The sequence below is a fragment of the Toxotes jaculatrix genome, chromosome 21 (genome assembly GCF_017976425.1).
Source record: "Toxotes jaculatrix isolate fToxJac2 chromosome 21, fToxJac2.pri, whole genome shotgun sequence".
Lineage (NCBI taxonomy): Eukaryota > Metazoa > Chordata > Actinopteri > Toxotidae > Toxotes > Toxotes jaculatrix.
Window position 1 is genome coordinate 405452 of NC_054414.1, and position 16829 is coordinate 422280.

Consider the following 16829-nt stretch of genomic DNA (forward strand, 5'->3'; position numbering starts at 1 on the left):
TCTCATCAGTATTACCCAGCTGTGAGAACTTAACTTTTGTTTGAGCTACAGTTTAGAATGTGAAGCATGATAAAGTTTAAGTTTAATTGTGTTTTTTAAAATGGAGAATCAAGAATAAAAAGTTGTTTGGATTACACATGGGGAAGATGAGGAAAAGGGGAGGAGTAATTTGAAGTAAAAAGAGAAGAAAGTGTAGAGTAATAAGGATGAAAACACAGGCCACTGTTTAATTAAGTAAATGAAGAGGAAAAAAATGGTTGTAATTAATGAAGGCTTTTAGCTAGCAGCTGCACTGGGAGGGGAAGGGGGGTGTTTGGGGGACGCATGGGGAGGTGGTAAGGCTTTCGATTTCCATCACCACAAACACGTCAGCACTCAGCATTAACCCTCATCTATCTGGAGTCCAAGATGCTGCACCGTGCAGCAGCTCTGACTGCAGCCAGTTTGCTACCAGAAACTTTAATTTTCCCTCTCCTTCTCCTTCTTTTCCTTATTTTGTAGTCCATTCTTTCTACTTTAATCTCCCACGGCACGTTGAAGCATGTACTAGATGGTCGTTAATCTTTGGAGGAAGTCCCTACCCACACCCTCGAAAGAAAACAAATTGTACTTTCTGTTTCTCCCCATGTTCTGGGGTGCTCTGCTTCTTTCTTTAAAAAGATTTTTTTTTTTTTTTCATCTTTGATGTTAGCTGCAAAGCTAGCTAAAAACAAACATTAACCATTCGACTCCCCTTGTAGAATTTTGAAGAGACTGTTTCCTGTGGGGAAGAATTCTCAGTCTCGACTGGATTTCAAGCAAGTAGCTTCAGGCCAATGAAATTGAATGGGGAGTTTGAGAATAAGGCAATGTCCCTTTTTCATTTACTGAAGTGGCAAAGATTCACATTAAACATTAAAATGGATCTCTCAGAGGGAAACACAACTCACAGGAACAACAAGTTGAGAGTAAGAATGGACTCTGCTGTTTAATAACTTCCAAGATTATTACTGAGGCATGACAGCAAGTGATTAGATCTATTTCATTCATATGAACAGCTCAGTAGACCTTTTGTGCAGTATAAAAGTCATCTCCAGCAAAGTGCTGTCCAGGTGCTGTGTCATACAGTATGTGAGGAAGTTACACCAGCCTCAGTTCATCATGATATCTCACACGGTCTGGTATAATACTCAGACACTCTGCAGCTAATAAACAGTAAACAGACTCACCATAGTGCCCACGCTGTAAGTGGCTGCAGGTCCAATCGTATGGTGATATGGGTCTGCTGTTGCATAGACTCTGCCATAACTATAAAGGAGGAAAGAGACAGAAAAAAGTGCTTAATATGACAATACAATAGGCAGCATTGTAGATTCTCTAAGATGTTCAACAGACAAATGATACATGTAGCTTAACACAGTCTATGGATATATTGCAAAGATCAGGACCTGCATTTATCAAGCATGACATTGTCCCTCCAGGGGAATGTGCTAAACAGTTAATTATTAAAAATAATTTCTATCGTGAGTTGAAAACTGTGAATGTGTCCTGACAACATTTCTAATTAAGTAATGGTTTGCACACATGGCCCAGTCTCCACTGTCTGCAACATCAAGGCAGGGCTGGATCAGCTTGCTAGGGGACTGAGGGACAAATTTCAGTGGGTTCCTATTGACCTATCTTTAAGTACCCTTCAGGTATACACGGCAGCAAACAGCAGACTACAGACTATTAGTATAGTTTTCACTGAGTCCCAGGTTTGCTGTGTATCAGTTTGAGGTAATTTAATAACAGATATATTTACAAAGGAACGCAAACCACAAAAGATTAACATCTACTGAAAAAATAAAAGCTGTAAAACTATATCCGACCTTGTGTCAAGGATCATGCATCCATAATGAATTGAATGTGCTAATACAATTCTGGGTGCAGCTCTGGGTGGAGTAGTTGCATCCCAAACATAATTTGTTTTAATGCTATCAGTATTTTATTTGAACAAACTCTGCATTTTATTTTCCCCACTTCCCATAGTGTAGGCATATTTTATATAACATATAGCATACACTCAGTTGGCAGGTCCACTTAGCTAAAACTAATGCAATTGAATACAGCAGTCCTGCAGTAAATTCTACCTTCATGAAGGTTATAATGCTCAGTTTGTGTTGCAACTGATTTAGAAAGGTATTGATTCAACTTTATTGTGAAGGCTACAGTTGTGATGAGTTGTATTGTGTTATATGGACATGTGTTTCTTCTCTCCCAGGATAAAATAACAGAAAAACCTCTCAACAGCATCTAAAACTACATCTTCTAAAATTATCAAAACGTCAAATGAAGACCCCTCTAAAGCAACTTCAGTGAAAACTGAAAATTATAACTTTCACTAGGGTTGGATTTGCTGCAGGACTGTTGTATTAGACTGAATCAGCTCTAGCTAGCTGTACTTAATAAAGTGCAGAGTGTACACTATCCTGTATTTACCACCTGCATGGAACACCTAGCAAGTTGGGATAGCTCTGCAGCTCTGGAGGAGGTTTTTGACCATGCAGTAGACTCACACTCAGAGTGACATTTTGACTTATTCCCTAAACATAAAATTATATGGATTCTTTGAACCAGTACAAATCAAAGGTGAAGTTAATCAGTTGGGAAATACTGTTAATTGTTTCCCCCTTCCCCAACTCCAACCACCAGACATAAACCTTGTGCATGTTGGCTTTGATTGAATAGGTCTGATAATGGATAGGGAGTGCTAAAATGAGTATGCATGAGACACATAAGGCATTGGGTCGTCGATTTTAACTGAGGTCTGGAGGAGAGATCTATAATCATTTCCCCCTCTCACTCACGCTAAGGACAGACCTATGGGATGAAAATGCAATCGATGTTTCCCTATAAATGTACGTTGTAAAGGTGAGAGTGTGCGATTGCAATGATTTGTTTTACCCATTTCAATTTATGAGAAAAAGGGGACAAGTGTTTTATCTTCCGGTTGATGGGGAAGGATTGCAATAAAAGTAACGTCGGCCGGAGACGAAAAAGAGAGAGAAAGATAAGAAAAGAAACGGACAGAGTGATAAGAGTAGAACATGGCTGAAGGGAGGGAGAAGTGAGATTATGAACAAGGAGAAAAATAAGAAGATCATCCTTTGGGGTGTGGAAACAGAGACAGAAGGCACAAGGAAGAAAGGAAGTATAGGTTTGAAAAGAAAAAAATATAAATTTTGATGAAAGAGGTTGAATCTAAGGACACAGTCGGAAGGTAAAATAAAGGACAAAATTTTGCAGAGAGCTAGTACAGTTCTCTGATGATGTCCCATACCTTCCCCCCCACTTCTATACCATCTTCTTCTTCGCCTCCTTATCTCCTCCTATCCTATTCGATGTCTGTCCTATCTTCCATCTCCCCCTGTATCTTGCTCTGTCTGTCTCCTGAGGCTTATTTCCAGTCTTTTCACCAGCACTGGCTTGGAACTAATCCCCTCCCTTAACGCCCCTCTCTTTTCTCCATCCACCCCTCCATCCCTCTTTGTCTAATGCCACCGACCGCTTTATTTATGTTCCTCTCTTCCTGTCTTGTTTGTTTATTCTCTTAAAGTAAAGGGAAGCCAACAAAGGTCTGGAGAGCAAAGATAAGTCGCTGCGCAGGAAAACCATGTTAGACTATGTACTATAGAGGGAGACCTAAAGAAAGGCAGTGGGAGTTTACATGGATGGAATTAGAGGGAGAAGTATAGGACTGTAACATATACTGTATACAATAGTCAGCCACAACATTAACAGGAGCTACTGGTTTAATGTTGTGGCTAAATGGTGTATATACATAGTACATACGGTGTGACACGCCTAATAATAAATATTTGGGATATTTGGCACATACAGCAGTTTGTAAATAAAGGGAGCTGGGGATTTAAAATTTTGTAATGATTCAATTTATTTTTTATTTTTATTTTTTTGCGTGATATTTCAACAATTAAAATTCTTGTCAAATTCATTTCTGTGGATTGACTAAACAATTAACCCTTTTCCATCTACTGTTCCACCTGTGGGGGTCACTAGAACTTGCCTGCAAGAAATCTTGCAGTTACAGTGTGCCACTGGTGTAGTAACTCACAATGTAATTTGCGTGTTCACACTAACCTCAGTGTCCACCTACTGTAACATGGTGTTGGTGTCAAAGAGGTGCATCCGTCACTTCAAACGCATTAAACCCAAACAAAGATGCAAGGCCTGACCAAACTGATAAGCCAGGAAAATCTGAACTTTATCACACTATTTAACAGAAAGGACACATCTGCATGCTTTCTCTCCCTCTCTACACTGACATGCTACACACATCCAGACCTCACTGGAAAGATTTGTTTACAGACTTACACACACACACACACACACACACACACACACACACACACACACACACACACACACACACAAGCATTTAGCAAGGATTTCACCTTTTGTGCCTTGTTGTGTATAAATAGTATTGGCTGTGTGGTTAATATTTTAGTGTGTAATAAATTCTTTTTATATTTTAATAAACAACTATAATTGTAGTTCTGGCTCTAAAATTATCTGTAGCCATCCTCTGCCAACAAAGTACTCCAATTACATTCATTACACTGTTGTTTTACTGTCAAACAGATGTAAAATAATTATATTAATTATAATTGAAATTCCAAAAAATAGTGTTTTTTTAAACACATCTTTTTTGTTTTTATTTTGGTAGTTTTAAATGTTAATGTTCTATCCTGGTTGCACTTACATATGCAGAGCACTTTATTAGGAACAACTCACTAACCCTTGGTAGTTCCTCCCTTTGCTCAAACAGCCTCAGTTCTTCTTGTCACTGGTTCCACAAGATGTTGTTCTACCATATCCCAAGTGTATTCTACTGGATTCAGGTCTGGAGACTGGGGGAGGTGACTGAAGTTCACTGCACTCACCATCATGTTCATGAAACCAGTTTGAGACAACTTTAGCTTTGTGACATGGAGCATTATCCTGCTGGAAGTAGCCATTAGAAGATGGTGAACTGTGGCCATAAAGGGATGAACATGGTCAGAAACAATACTCAGACACACTGTAACATTCAGACCATGATTGATTGGTATTAAGACGCAAAGTGAACCACACAACTGAAACCCTAAAAATATAATTTCTCTAGGGGTGTGGGTGTTAAATAGTTGGCACTATTTAAGAAATGATGGAAGAAGGACAAGGTCCTGGTCTCAAGTATAGACTGTGGCAGTCTTGTGTGTGTGTGTGTGTGAGTGTGTGTGTGTGTGTGTGTGTGTGTGTGTGTGTGTGTGTGTGTGTGTGTGTGCTTGCACTGTAGAGAGACAGAACAGAGCAAGAGTCTTCCAGTTGCTAGACCATTCAGTCTGCGTAAGACCTCTCTTACCTCTCTTATAATAAATAAAAACTCCTTCACAGCCCCCAGCCTTTGGCCCCATCTCCTCCCAACTCCACCTCACTGCCCAGGCTTCCCTTTAAATCAGGAGAGCTTAAAAAATAGAATGAGAGAGCCACAGCATAAAAGATGAAGCAAGGAGAGAGCAAAGAGGGATATACTACACATCAGCCACAGAGGGAGAACGAATAACGGTGAGAGTGTGAAAGAGGGAATGTGAGAGAGGAGAAAAACAAAGGAAATGAAATAAGTCTTCTGGAGAGAGACATGCCCCCTCACCTGCTCTGCTCTGTTCATAATTCTCCTGAGCACGCTGCTCGCTCCTTGCCTCTGATAAATCTTACATTATCGGAGGCCTACAGGTTCTTGCTGTGGCTGTTTCTTATCAGGCCTGACATGCTCAATCTCCCTGAGATTAGCTCCCCAAGCACCTTCACACACACACACACCTAGACAGCAGTAGTAGCAGGTGAGCGCAGTGCTCAAAAACACATACACGTGCATGCACACGCAGTTTTTTATAAACACATATCACTTGGAGGGATCACTAGCAGACTGCCAGACTCCAGGAGAGCTGAGGACAGCTGCTATGGGAGAGAAGCAGCAGTTCTGGGCTGATCGGGGCCCAGGCCAAGGGCAGAGGAAGGGGATGGTAAGGCAGGGGACAAGGCCCCAGAGGTTCATGGATTAGAGGTGTGATGACAACAGGGAGCTCCAAGGGCAATGACAATTGAAAGATGGAGTGGACCACACTGCTCTCTCCTGCCTGTGCTGTCTTTTGCTCTGTGTACCCATCTTGTTCCACAGCTGTGAGAGGATGACAGGATATTAAATTGCTTTTAGTTCTGGTCATGATCCGTTCAGGTGAGAGTCTCTGTAGTGACTGTTGGGCTATGTACTGTATGACAACATGTACTCCTGCAGCCTGTCTCACAAAGCAAGATTAGGGAGCTTAACTATTTATGTGTGGACTTGAACTCACGTCTTCAGGTATTCCACAGCTGGCTCTGTTAACCAGGGTAGATCACCATGGTAACCTATGTTGCACGGCTAACTTAACTTCAGAGGGTCACATCAAAACTTGTCAACAAGATAAGATACACCTTTATTGGTCCCACAATGGGGAAATTACAACTAGACTACTGACCAATCAGATCACCAGAAAAATTATTATTATTATTATAGATTATAGTTATATATTAACTGAGAACACTATCAATTAGCTTTGTGAGCCAGAAATGCAACATTTCTGTGAGACAGACTCTTTATCAGACTTTAATTTTTCAGACCATTTCTGACTATCTGTACTTTTCCTGTCTTCACTAAAATGTCACTGTGGAAATTAATTGTGCCATTTGATAACCAGTGTCATTATCCAGGATCACCGTGTTAGGTTCAGTGAAGCCAGTTAGCTCCAGTAGAGCCAGGCTAAGCTGAACGCCCTGTGCTATTTGTTTTTCCTCTTTGAAATTTTTTAATTAATGTATGAACTTTTGTGTGTTGAGAAGGACTTTTTTTTTTTTTTTTTTTTTAAATGGTGTTACCATGCATCAGAATGTCTGTGCACATATTTGGTAAGGTTTTATAGCAGGTAAGGGATACACATAATGTGTTCTGAGAAAAAAAAACATTGAATGCAAATAAAATCCTGATTATTTCTACAGAGGCCTTCACAGACCTGGAAGCCAACATACCTGTCACTGTATGCAGCTGCAGCAGTACCAGCTGGCTGGGCATATCTGTAAGCTGCATACCCTCCCTGAGAAGAGACAGAGGAATTCAATATCACCTCATATGAGGAACATAATATGGTCACCAAAATTAAGCTGCAAATACAACTGACTTTCAGTAAAGCACTGGAAATGCTCAGGTAGTATTGGAAGGAATTCCCAATTACCCATGTGGTACAAATAATGTACCACATGTATATTGATGATTGAGCATAGTGTTTAACTTCTTAAAGAATAAATAAAAACTTATATTAATGGATTCGGACTTACATATATTTCTGCCCCATAAAAGCCATCCTGGTAGACCACACTGTTGACAGAGGATATCACACATTAAACATTCTTCTCAACACTGAAGTAAAATGAAATGAGAGAGTGATATGTTGTTTTAGTTAAGGCTAAAGAGTTACAACTACGCTATGAAAGTTCTGTTTTCCGAGTCTGTGGACACAGTCATAAGTGTGAATTCAATTTAGTAAAGGTGAACTGTTTGAACTGGTTGTTCTGAGTTGGGCTCTGAGTGTACCCTGAACTGAGCTGTGCTGCTCAGACTGACGCCATCCACTGCCATGAGACCAGCAGCTCTTGTCCTTCAGGGGAGGCCTTCAGGTGGTCATGAGCCCATTCTGGGAACATTTAGAGTGGTACAAGTAGGTGGAACAAACTTTCTCAGGATGACCCTTATTATCATGGACTCTCTGGGTATATCAAAGATGAACTGGCGGCACAGGAAGTTTCCTGCAGAGCTTGATGATGTGATCTCTCTTACCAGTCACATTGACTGTTGCCTCTAAGAGCAGCAGAAATCTCAGAGTCGTCCGCATTCCTCTGCAGCTCCACCATTCTCACCCATGGGGTCTCCACCTCTACACTCCTCACCATCAGCTACTTCTCCAGCAGTCCTATGAATGCTTAGGAGCCCAAGCAGCTGGGCTGAACCAAGTTCTCTCTTGAGGAGTGCCGGCTCTAGGGAAACCTCGGTCTGCCAGTCTGACCATTTGCTTGCTGTCTGATCGGTAAAAGCCAGGGCTAACCAGTAACTAGGAGGGTGCACAGACGGTAACTTCACTGTGGACCACTGCTGTGGACTCACCGCCCAGTCGGGGGTTGGAGCCAGTGCCAGAACCAGTGGAAGCCAGTGCCCTTGACATCTCCCCTGCTCCATAACCCACCACACAGCTCCCCACACCTGAGCATGTCAGGTAAACAACATCTATTAACTTTCATGTCACTGACTCACCTAAGCTCTCGGTCATTCTGGGTTACCCTTTCCTGTGTAAGCATAACCCATGTGTGGACTGGGTGTCAGGGGCTGTTCTGGGATCGAGCCCACACTGTCATGCTGTTTGTCTTAAATCTGGCATGTCTCCCTCCCCCAGTAAGTCAGAGTCTTGACCTGTCCTGACCTGTCCAGTGTCCCTGCTGAATATCGAGACTTTAAGGAGGTGTTCAACAAGGCCTGGGCCACATTATTGCTGACACATCATGCTTACGATGGCACTATTGACCTCCTTCCTAGTGCCTTCTTAGTAGTTGCCTGCTTAAGGGCTGTCTTTTTATTGGTGTCTCTCAACTGTGCAGTTGTGCCCTGTGTATTCGGAGCTATCACATAGCTTTTTGGGGGAAAAGCTCTACTTTTCACAAATGCAAAGAATCATACCGTCATTTTGTTACCTTTCAGTTTCTATCCATTCAGCCACTCTGCACATATGTGACATAGTGATTGGTTCAACTGTGCTGATTTGAGCTAAAGGTGTTCAGTATCTATCTATACATGTACTGTGCAGGCAAACCATCTCCTCGTGTGGTGTTTTTCTCTTGTTTCTCAAATGCAAGAAAAGACATTTGCTCAGCTTTGAGGACTTGTGTGATGACACACTGCCATGTTTTGTGTACTTGCTTACAACACTTGCTGTTACTTCACACTATATTTTATCTGTACTGCTGCCTGGAGTTTTTGGAAAATACTGTCACAGACAAAATAGCAACCGTAAAAACCCTTGTGTGCGCTCCTTAGCTCATGCTACAGTATCTTACCCAACCAAGAACACAGATTGAATTTTGTGTGGTGTGTCACTGTCTACATCCAAACCAGGAACCAATTTATTTTTCTTTCAATTTGGATGTTTGTTCAATGTTACACAGTATGTGTAGGTAAAGCCAAATTGATGAAAATTAATTTATATTACCACCATAAAGTCAATGACTAATGGCAAACTGCACCAGTCACCATTATTCTTCTCTCAGCCTCTCTTTTGCTTGAGACTCTTTGTCTCCATCTGGATTTCTCTTCTTTCAGTCTTTCTTTCAAGCCTAGCATGCTCTCTCAGACATCTAATCTCTCTCTCTCTCTCTCTCTCTCTCTCTCTCTCTCTCACTCTCTCTCTCTCCCCCTTCACATTCACAAGGTCTCTCGTTCTCTCTGAAGCGGGCTCATTGGAGTGTGCAGGGCAGGTCATAGCGATGCATTCACAGCCGAATAAAGAATGACACATTAGAAAAAAGAGAGACAAATTTGGCCCTTCTGGAATCAAAGAGCAATTTTCCACTCTATTAGAAGGCAGCCTTTTTGTTTTTCACTCACTATTCTACTATAACTGTGTGTGTGCGTATTCGTGTGTGAGTGTGTGTTTTTGTGTGTTACCTTCTGTGTTTGAGAATACTTTGAATTAGATTTGTGCAGTGGCATGTTTTTCAGTCTTGGAGACCTGTCATACAGTGTTTATTTGATTACGGTATGTGTGTTTGTGTCAGTTGGGTGTGTGCATGTTGTGTTTGTTAGCAGGTACTCACGCTCCATAGGCAGGGATGGGTGGAGGAGGAGGTGCAGCACGGAACGTGTTGTAGACGGCCCGACCCCTCCCTCTCAAATGGGCCCCTCTATAGGCCATGGCTGCTCCTGTACTGGGGTATGGAAAGCCTGTCACTGAGAGAGAGACACCCACACAGACACACACACACACACACACACACAAAGGTGAAAAGAAGCAAAATACGTTACAACACAAAATTTCATATCTTTCTTTAAGTGAAGTCACTCTGAAACATTTAAAGAACATGGCTAATGGTAAAGGAGACCAATGAAAAGCCCAAACCCAACAATGTGTTGGTCCATGAAATATCATGGCATATATATATATATATATATATATATATAATTTTTTTAACTTACTATTTACTTATATTCACTAAGATATTTAAAAGAAGAAATGGTCACATGGTCTGTTCCTAAAATTTATATCTTTTCAAACGGCAACACACACTGGCACCGTCTTGACTCCCTGGAGGGAATATTATGAAACATATTCCCTCCATGTGTCTGTATGACATGTCTGCGGTTCATGGTGCACTGAAGCCATAACCCAACTATACCATGGTTTTGGGGCAATTAGCATTCCTTGAGGCATTGTAATGTAAGTATGCAGGATTTATTGAGTGTTGAGTAAAGCTGGCAGGGTAGTTGGCAGTTTTTTGGTTTGTAAAAGAAAACCAATTATTGGCCACAAATGTCTGGAAATTTTGCCAGAATTTAAGGGAAGCCACCAGGACGTAGCTGAAGTGGATGGAGGATGCACACGACTGTCACACCAGACTGGGTTTCACATTCAGAGTCAGATATTTTGGTGGAAAACAAATACATTGTCCTTGAACACTGTACTGATATTTTCAGTATCAACGTATTTGCGACTTGGCAAATACATCAATGAACAACATATCCTCATTACGTAATTAGAAAACATAATTCACTTTTGTACAAAACATATTTGCTCTTGCAGCTTATTTGTATAAAAATGTAATTTTTAGGAGACAGGGTTGTTTTGAGAAATGATGTTGATTAAATATTGCTTGATAAACACAGCTGCTCACAGACTACTTTACATCATAAATATAGAAATGAAAGATCATTTTGACTCTATGCAAAATTAAAAAAGGATAGACTGAAATTACATAACATTTCCTAAATGAAGGCATTCTGTGCGGATTCAGACCAAATTAGACGCTGGTCTAATATACAAAGCTTGATCACACATTCAACTTGAGCAAACTTCAAGAACTTGACAACTTGACAGGATATACCAAAATATATAACAAAAAGATGGACAGGTAAGATGGAGCAAATGTTCCTGAGATAAAACACTAAAGAGCTGCACTGACAGAGAGAGTGAGAGAGGCACAGAGGCCTGTGTAGAGCTTTGGCTCCATATCTGGCAGCAGGGACACAAAGCAGATGGCCTGTATTGTTTGCAGTAGTAGATTCAGCCTATGGCCATCCGTCATCATGCATTCACACACATCAACACACACGAGGGTCACCCTTACAGGCACAGGGTGGCACGGTAATGTGATGTGAACTGGTTTTGCTGAAGGTCCCTGTTTAACCTTCAACCAGGAGGGGAGCAAGGCAAAAACGACCACTCAATGCACTTTACACTGATGATGCAATATCAGGAGAAGTTAGGGCTACAGTGTCTTGCTCAAGGACACTTCAACATGCTCTCTGGGGGAGCCAGGGATCAAACCACAAACCTTTCGATAACTGCACAACTCCTCTACCTCCAGTGCCACATTGCCCCAATGCAAATAAATAATACACACGCATGATTTCAAATCATAACAGTGAGGTCATATATTGCTTTTGAATTCAAATGCTTCAAAACTGTCTGCACGCTGTCAGGAGAATAGTTCTGGTGGGGCAATACTGATTTTTTTTTTTTTATCAGTGAATGAAACCTATGTATGATTAAATCAAATTTTATTTAATTCAAGTAATTAAAAAGACAATTTAATGGCCATCTGTATGGACACATGAACTTGTTTCAAAATAAAATAACCTGATCTTGGTATTCTGTTGCAATTATGGAAAATGAAACCTGTTGACATAGTGAAGATGTATAATCCATTACAGAATAGTAGTGTTTATAGTGTCTGACACATGTGACTGTCCACAGTAATTTAAAATTTACATTTTGTGTCTCTGTAACCAGGACATCAGAGTTTCTGCTTCTTCTGTATAACTGTCAAAATATTGATATAAAAGTCTTACAGTTTGACAGAGGAATTTAACCTACTGTTTACAATCAGCTAGTATTAGCTGTCTGTCAATATACTTGACTGATATTTTGCTAGCTGTTATTGTACAGCTCAGTCCGCTTACGTCATACTCCAAATTTAAAAATAGAAGTGCCTTGACTGCATAGACAATTTACAGAAGTGTAGTATAAAACTCCAACAGATAGATGAATGTCTTTAAAAGAGCCCTGTTACACTCCAAATATCACCTCCCAAGCCCCTTCCGACCTCAGAGGGGCCGGGGATATGGATGACTACACCTACTGTCTGCAGCAGCAGAGGGAAAGCACAACATGCTCCACTACAATTGTTTCAGAGGCCCGAACGCTCTGTCTCTCTCTTTCCCATCCATCCATCTGTCTTTCTCTCTCTTTGTGGGGTGATGGAAATTCTCTACCCTCTGCTGTTTCTGCCTCTACTCTAACTAGTCAGACAACAGCATTAATATGCCACACAGCCAGCGCACAGTCCATTGGTGATGTATTCTGAGCAAAAGATCAATTTCCCCCACCTTACCTCTCTGTCTTCATATCAGAATATCCTTAACATCCATGTACTCATTCCTCTGTGTGTGTGTGTGTGTGTGTGTGCCAGTAAGTGCACTGTTAGATATGCATATAAGTAAGCATGGAGAAATGTGTATGTGTGTGTGTGGCGTGACACATATGAAAGCAATCTGATAATGAGCTATGGCTTGTGGATGCTACAGCGATGCTGTAATAACCCTTGAATCATGGCAGGGCCTTTTCCTTACAGCCAGAGGGGCCCATAAAATAAACAAACAACATCCAACATGATACACACATGCATAAAATATGATGCAGAGCGCACTCCACGGCTATGTACACACATACATGCACACCTTTTCTGGTAGTGTAGGCGGCACATGAGAGTGTGGTGGACTCATTTATGTTCAGAACAAAAGAACAGTTATAAAATTCTGTTTTTAGGTATTTCATGTATTTACATGTGATTATCTTTGCAGGTGTCTTAATGTGTGTGTGTTTCTGTGTGTGTTTCTGTGTGTGTAAGCCTCACTGTGTTTAATGCATCACACCTCAATTCCAGGACAGTGACAGAACACCTAAGTTTTATTATGGTGTGTCTACTAAACCTAATTTCTCGGGAAATCCCAAAACGTACATGCAGCATTACAACAGTGGGGTGACATTAGAGTGAATTCCATTCACAGAGCAGATCCACTGAAATCTGACAGTGTTGGCATCAACTGGACTGGCTGAATGAGCTTACTTTAGATGAGGGAGGCAAAATTAGAGGGAATTTTAAAATGGAGTTTAAAGAAATACGTTTCCATAAAGATCACACTCAGTCTTCCAGAGTTGAAGGGACTGCAAATGTCATGTCTGATGAATCCTGATGGGATACGGTTCGAACATCCTGTAGTATTAAAGCAAAAAACTTAAAGCAAAAATTCGCAACTGCTGTTATCGTGGAGAATTGCTCTATGTTGTAATATATATCATCATTTATTTTTATGATTATTTTGCCTTTTTTTTCAAGAATGAAAGGCACTGAATCCAAAATGCATAATAACCTGAATTTGCTTTCGAAATATTTTAAATTTCACTATGTTCACTAAGTTTATTACTGCATACACACATCATGTTGTTTGTGAATTTCCCCCCGCTGATAAATAAAACCTTGTCTTATGTCACAGTCACAGTACACATAATGGCTGAAAATGTTGAGCTGCATGGCTAAAGTCACATTACTGTATATAAACCTCATGACAATTGATTGAGTTAGAGAAAGGCGGGGTCACAAGCTGACGTTGATTTGGGTCGGCCTTGGATCCATGATTTGCCGCTGATATGACAAAGGCCACAGTTGATCTAATGTCGCCCTTCCAACTGCAAATCTTTCAGCATATGTTAAAAAGGCCCGAGCCACTTGCCTTGTTACTTTCCTGCCTTCATTTTGCATTTTAATCCTATTTGTTGTGTTCTGGAGAGCAGCTCTGCCAAGCTCTGCATACACTAACTCCCATGAGATGCACACACATATACACACAGACACACACACACACACACACACACACACACACACGTTTGTCCTGCTTTGCATATACCCAGTCTAGGACACAGTCAATCAATCAGTATTACATTTCCCTCATTGTCCTTCAAGCCCATGCAGTCTATTTTACCCAGTCACCCAAACACACATATGCACAAATAGACACACACACACACACACAGACACACACACAGAGAGAGAGAGACACACACACACTTTCTCTCATCTGTGATGCACTCACACTCCACGTAGGCCAAGGCTATTATGCAAACTCTAATCAAAAAACATTAGGGGAAGTCTGGACTCATCAGAGTCTACCTCACCACGCTTCAGCATATCATATTATGTGTTTGGCCGAGTGTGTATGTCCATGTCCGGTTGTGTTATGCTGGAACACTTATTTCCAGTCTGAAGACGGGGGCTTTATTTAAAGAAGGTTATTATTAGAGACGGGACTTTATTTCTAATTTCCCATGTTTTTAGTTCATTGTATGTTAAAAAATACGCCTCCTTGTTTTCTGATCAGTTTCCATTTGTCATTTTAAATTGATGTTAATAAAAAGAGAATTAGTAGAATTCAGAGGACTTAAGCATGACCTATATCTGCAGTGTAAAACATCTTGTCTTTTCTTGTTAGCTTAATGTAAGTTTTGTTCTATTTAATTTAATTTTAGTTTTAATTTTCAGACTTTAGAACTAATAGAGATCAGTTGAAACCATGAGTTAAATGTATGAACTGCTGAGAGTTCACTCAACTCCTTAAATGAAGTTCAGTGAAATAAAGAAACAAAACTAGCACATTAACAGACTTCCCAGCATGCTTTGTTTGAGAGTTAAAACTCTCCAGAGAATGCTTCTTTGTAGTCTGAAGAAAACTGCTGCAAGTCCCTCGTGTCAGACGAGGAACTGACTTAAAAAGTGAAAAAATACAAAAAGACAACAAATCTGTCTGTAAAGACTGTTGGTGAGTCAGTTCAGCTTCATATCTTTATCTTATAGTGCCACATCTTTAAAGCAGCAGAGGAACTTCTGTTTCTAAGCTGAACAACCTACAATGATTTACAGTGTGGAATGTTTTATTATGAAATTTCTACAGGACATGATCAATTTCATTAAAGATTTACAACACAAAGACATTTGAAACAAACATAATACTGTCCATGTTATGTGTCTTATCAGCACAAAATATTAATACTTCACATATCTACTGGTTTTTCACTGTTTCCCCTACAATTTCCAACAATTATAAGTTTAAGGAAACTGCAGCATAATTAAGCTTTTGTATGTTGTTCAGGTACAGTACTTACAGCCCTCGGTTAAGGTAAGAAAACATTGTGGTCTTGATTTAAAAAGTCAGTGGCAACGTTAAACACAAGAGAGCATGTTTTTGCTCATCTAATATTTATATAAAACCACATAAACCTCCAACCCTGGTCTGCAGTGTCAAAGCTGAGTTTCGTACATCCATCATCACCCCCCCCCCCACCTCCCTACAAACTCCACCAACAAAAAAAAACATTGCCAACATAATCCAGGCATTAATTATCTTTTCAACAGTATACTCTATTCATTATATTCATATTATAAGTGTGTGTCTATGAGTGTGCTGTGAGTGTCTGGTTGTTTTGGTGCACACCCGAGCGTGACTGTACCAGAGAGACGGTACATCTATGCTTCCATTCTTGCATGGAAGTATAGATGTACAGCATTCATGAGTGTGTGAGCATGGGTGTGTATGAATGTGGAGGTCATGCATACACACACATGACGAATGTTGAGGTCATCCGTCACTCCTCTGAATGGGATTTGCGCACAATAAACTTGTAGCTGAGCCCAGCAATGGAGATGGAGTGCACTGTCAGCTGGCCAGGATTTATGGAGGCCGATTCAGCTGATGGGTGCTGGGAAAAGCTATCTGATAAAGAGTGATTAATCGCCCTTACATCCCACTTTATATCCTGCTTTACTCCCTCTCCAAAATAGATTAAATGCAGTCATAATTATTCCAGAAGGAATCTTAATCCCATGCACTTTTGCTTACAGGTGGGAATTTTTCATTTTTCATATCCTGGAGGTGAGAGGAAAGTAGGGACAGAGAGAGAGAGACAGAGAGAGATGAGCGGAGGGGGAGAATAAGGAACACCTGGAAGAACGCAGGAGGCAGAGAGGGTGAGGTGGAGGTGTGGATAGAAAGTGCACTGTGAATGAATGCCAGTAGACCTCAGCCACGAGAAAGATTCATATAATGAGAAGAAGAAGGTGTGAACAAAATGAAAAAAAAAAAATCCAGAGGGCAGAGAGAATACAGGCATGGCGGATTTTTCCTTTTTTCCATCCTTCTCTCCCTCCCTCCATCCATCTCTCCCTCCTCCTGGGAGAGAGTGAGGCATATGGTGGTGTTTAGGCTTGGCAAACTTTAGTGATGCATTTAAGACCACTGTGTTTACACCATGAGTGTGTGTTTTCTAATACTTGGCTGGCTAACTGGTTATAATACTGTTACAGCTGTGTCCAGCCATGGGAAAACACCTAGCATAAACCTGCTCACAGACAACAGACACGTATGACAAATGAGTAATGCTTAAGGTTAGGGTTAGTTAGTTCAA

General features: G+C 40.7%; 1 protein-coding gene across 2 annotated transcripts in view; it reads right to left on the reverse strand.

Moving 5' to 3' along the window:
- The window catches only part of rbfox3a (RNA binding fox-1 homolog 3a), a 55727-nt gene that overhangs the window by 3144 nt on the left and 35754 nt on the right, over positions 1-16829 (reverse strand). For both annotated transcript variants that reach the window (XM_041067197.1, XM_041067196.1), the window contains exons 7-10: positions 9913-10045; positions 7390-7429; positions 7084-7148; positions 1209-1287 (exon numbers count right to left, since the gene is read on the reverse strand). In XM_041067197.1, the coding sequence (XP_040923131.1) occupies positions 1209-1287; positions 7084-7148; positions 7390-7429; positions 9913-10045 (317 nt within the window). The remainder of the gene's footprint in view (positions 1-1208; positions 1288-7083; positions 7149-7389; positions 7430-9912; positions 10046-16829) is intronic.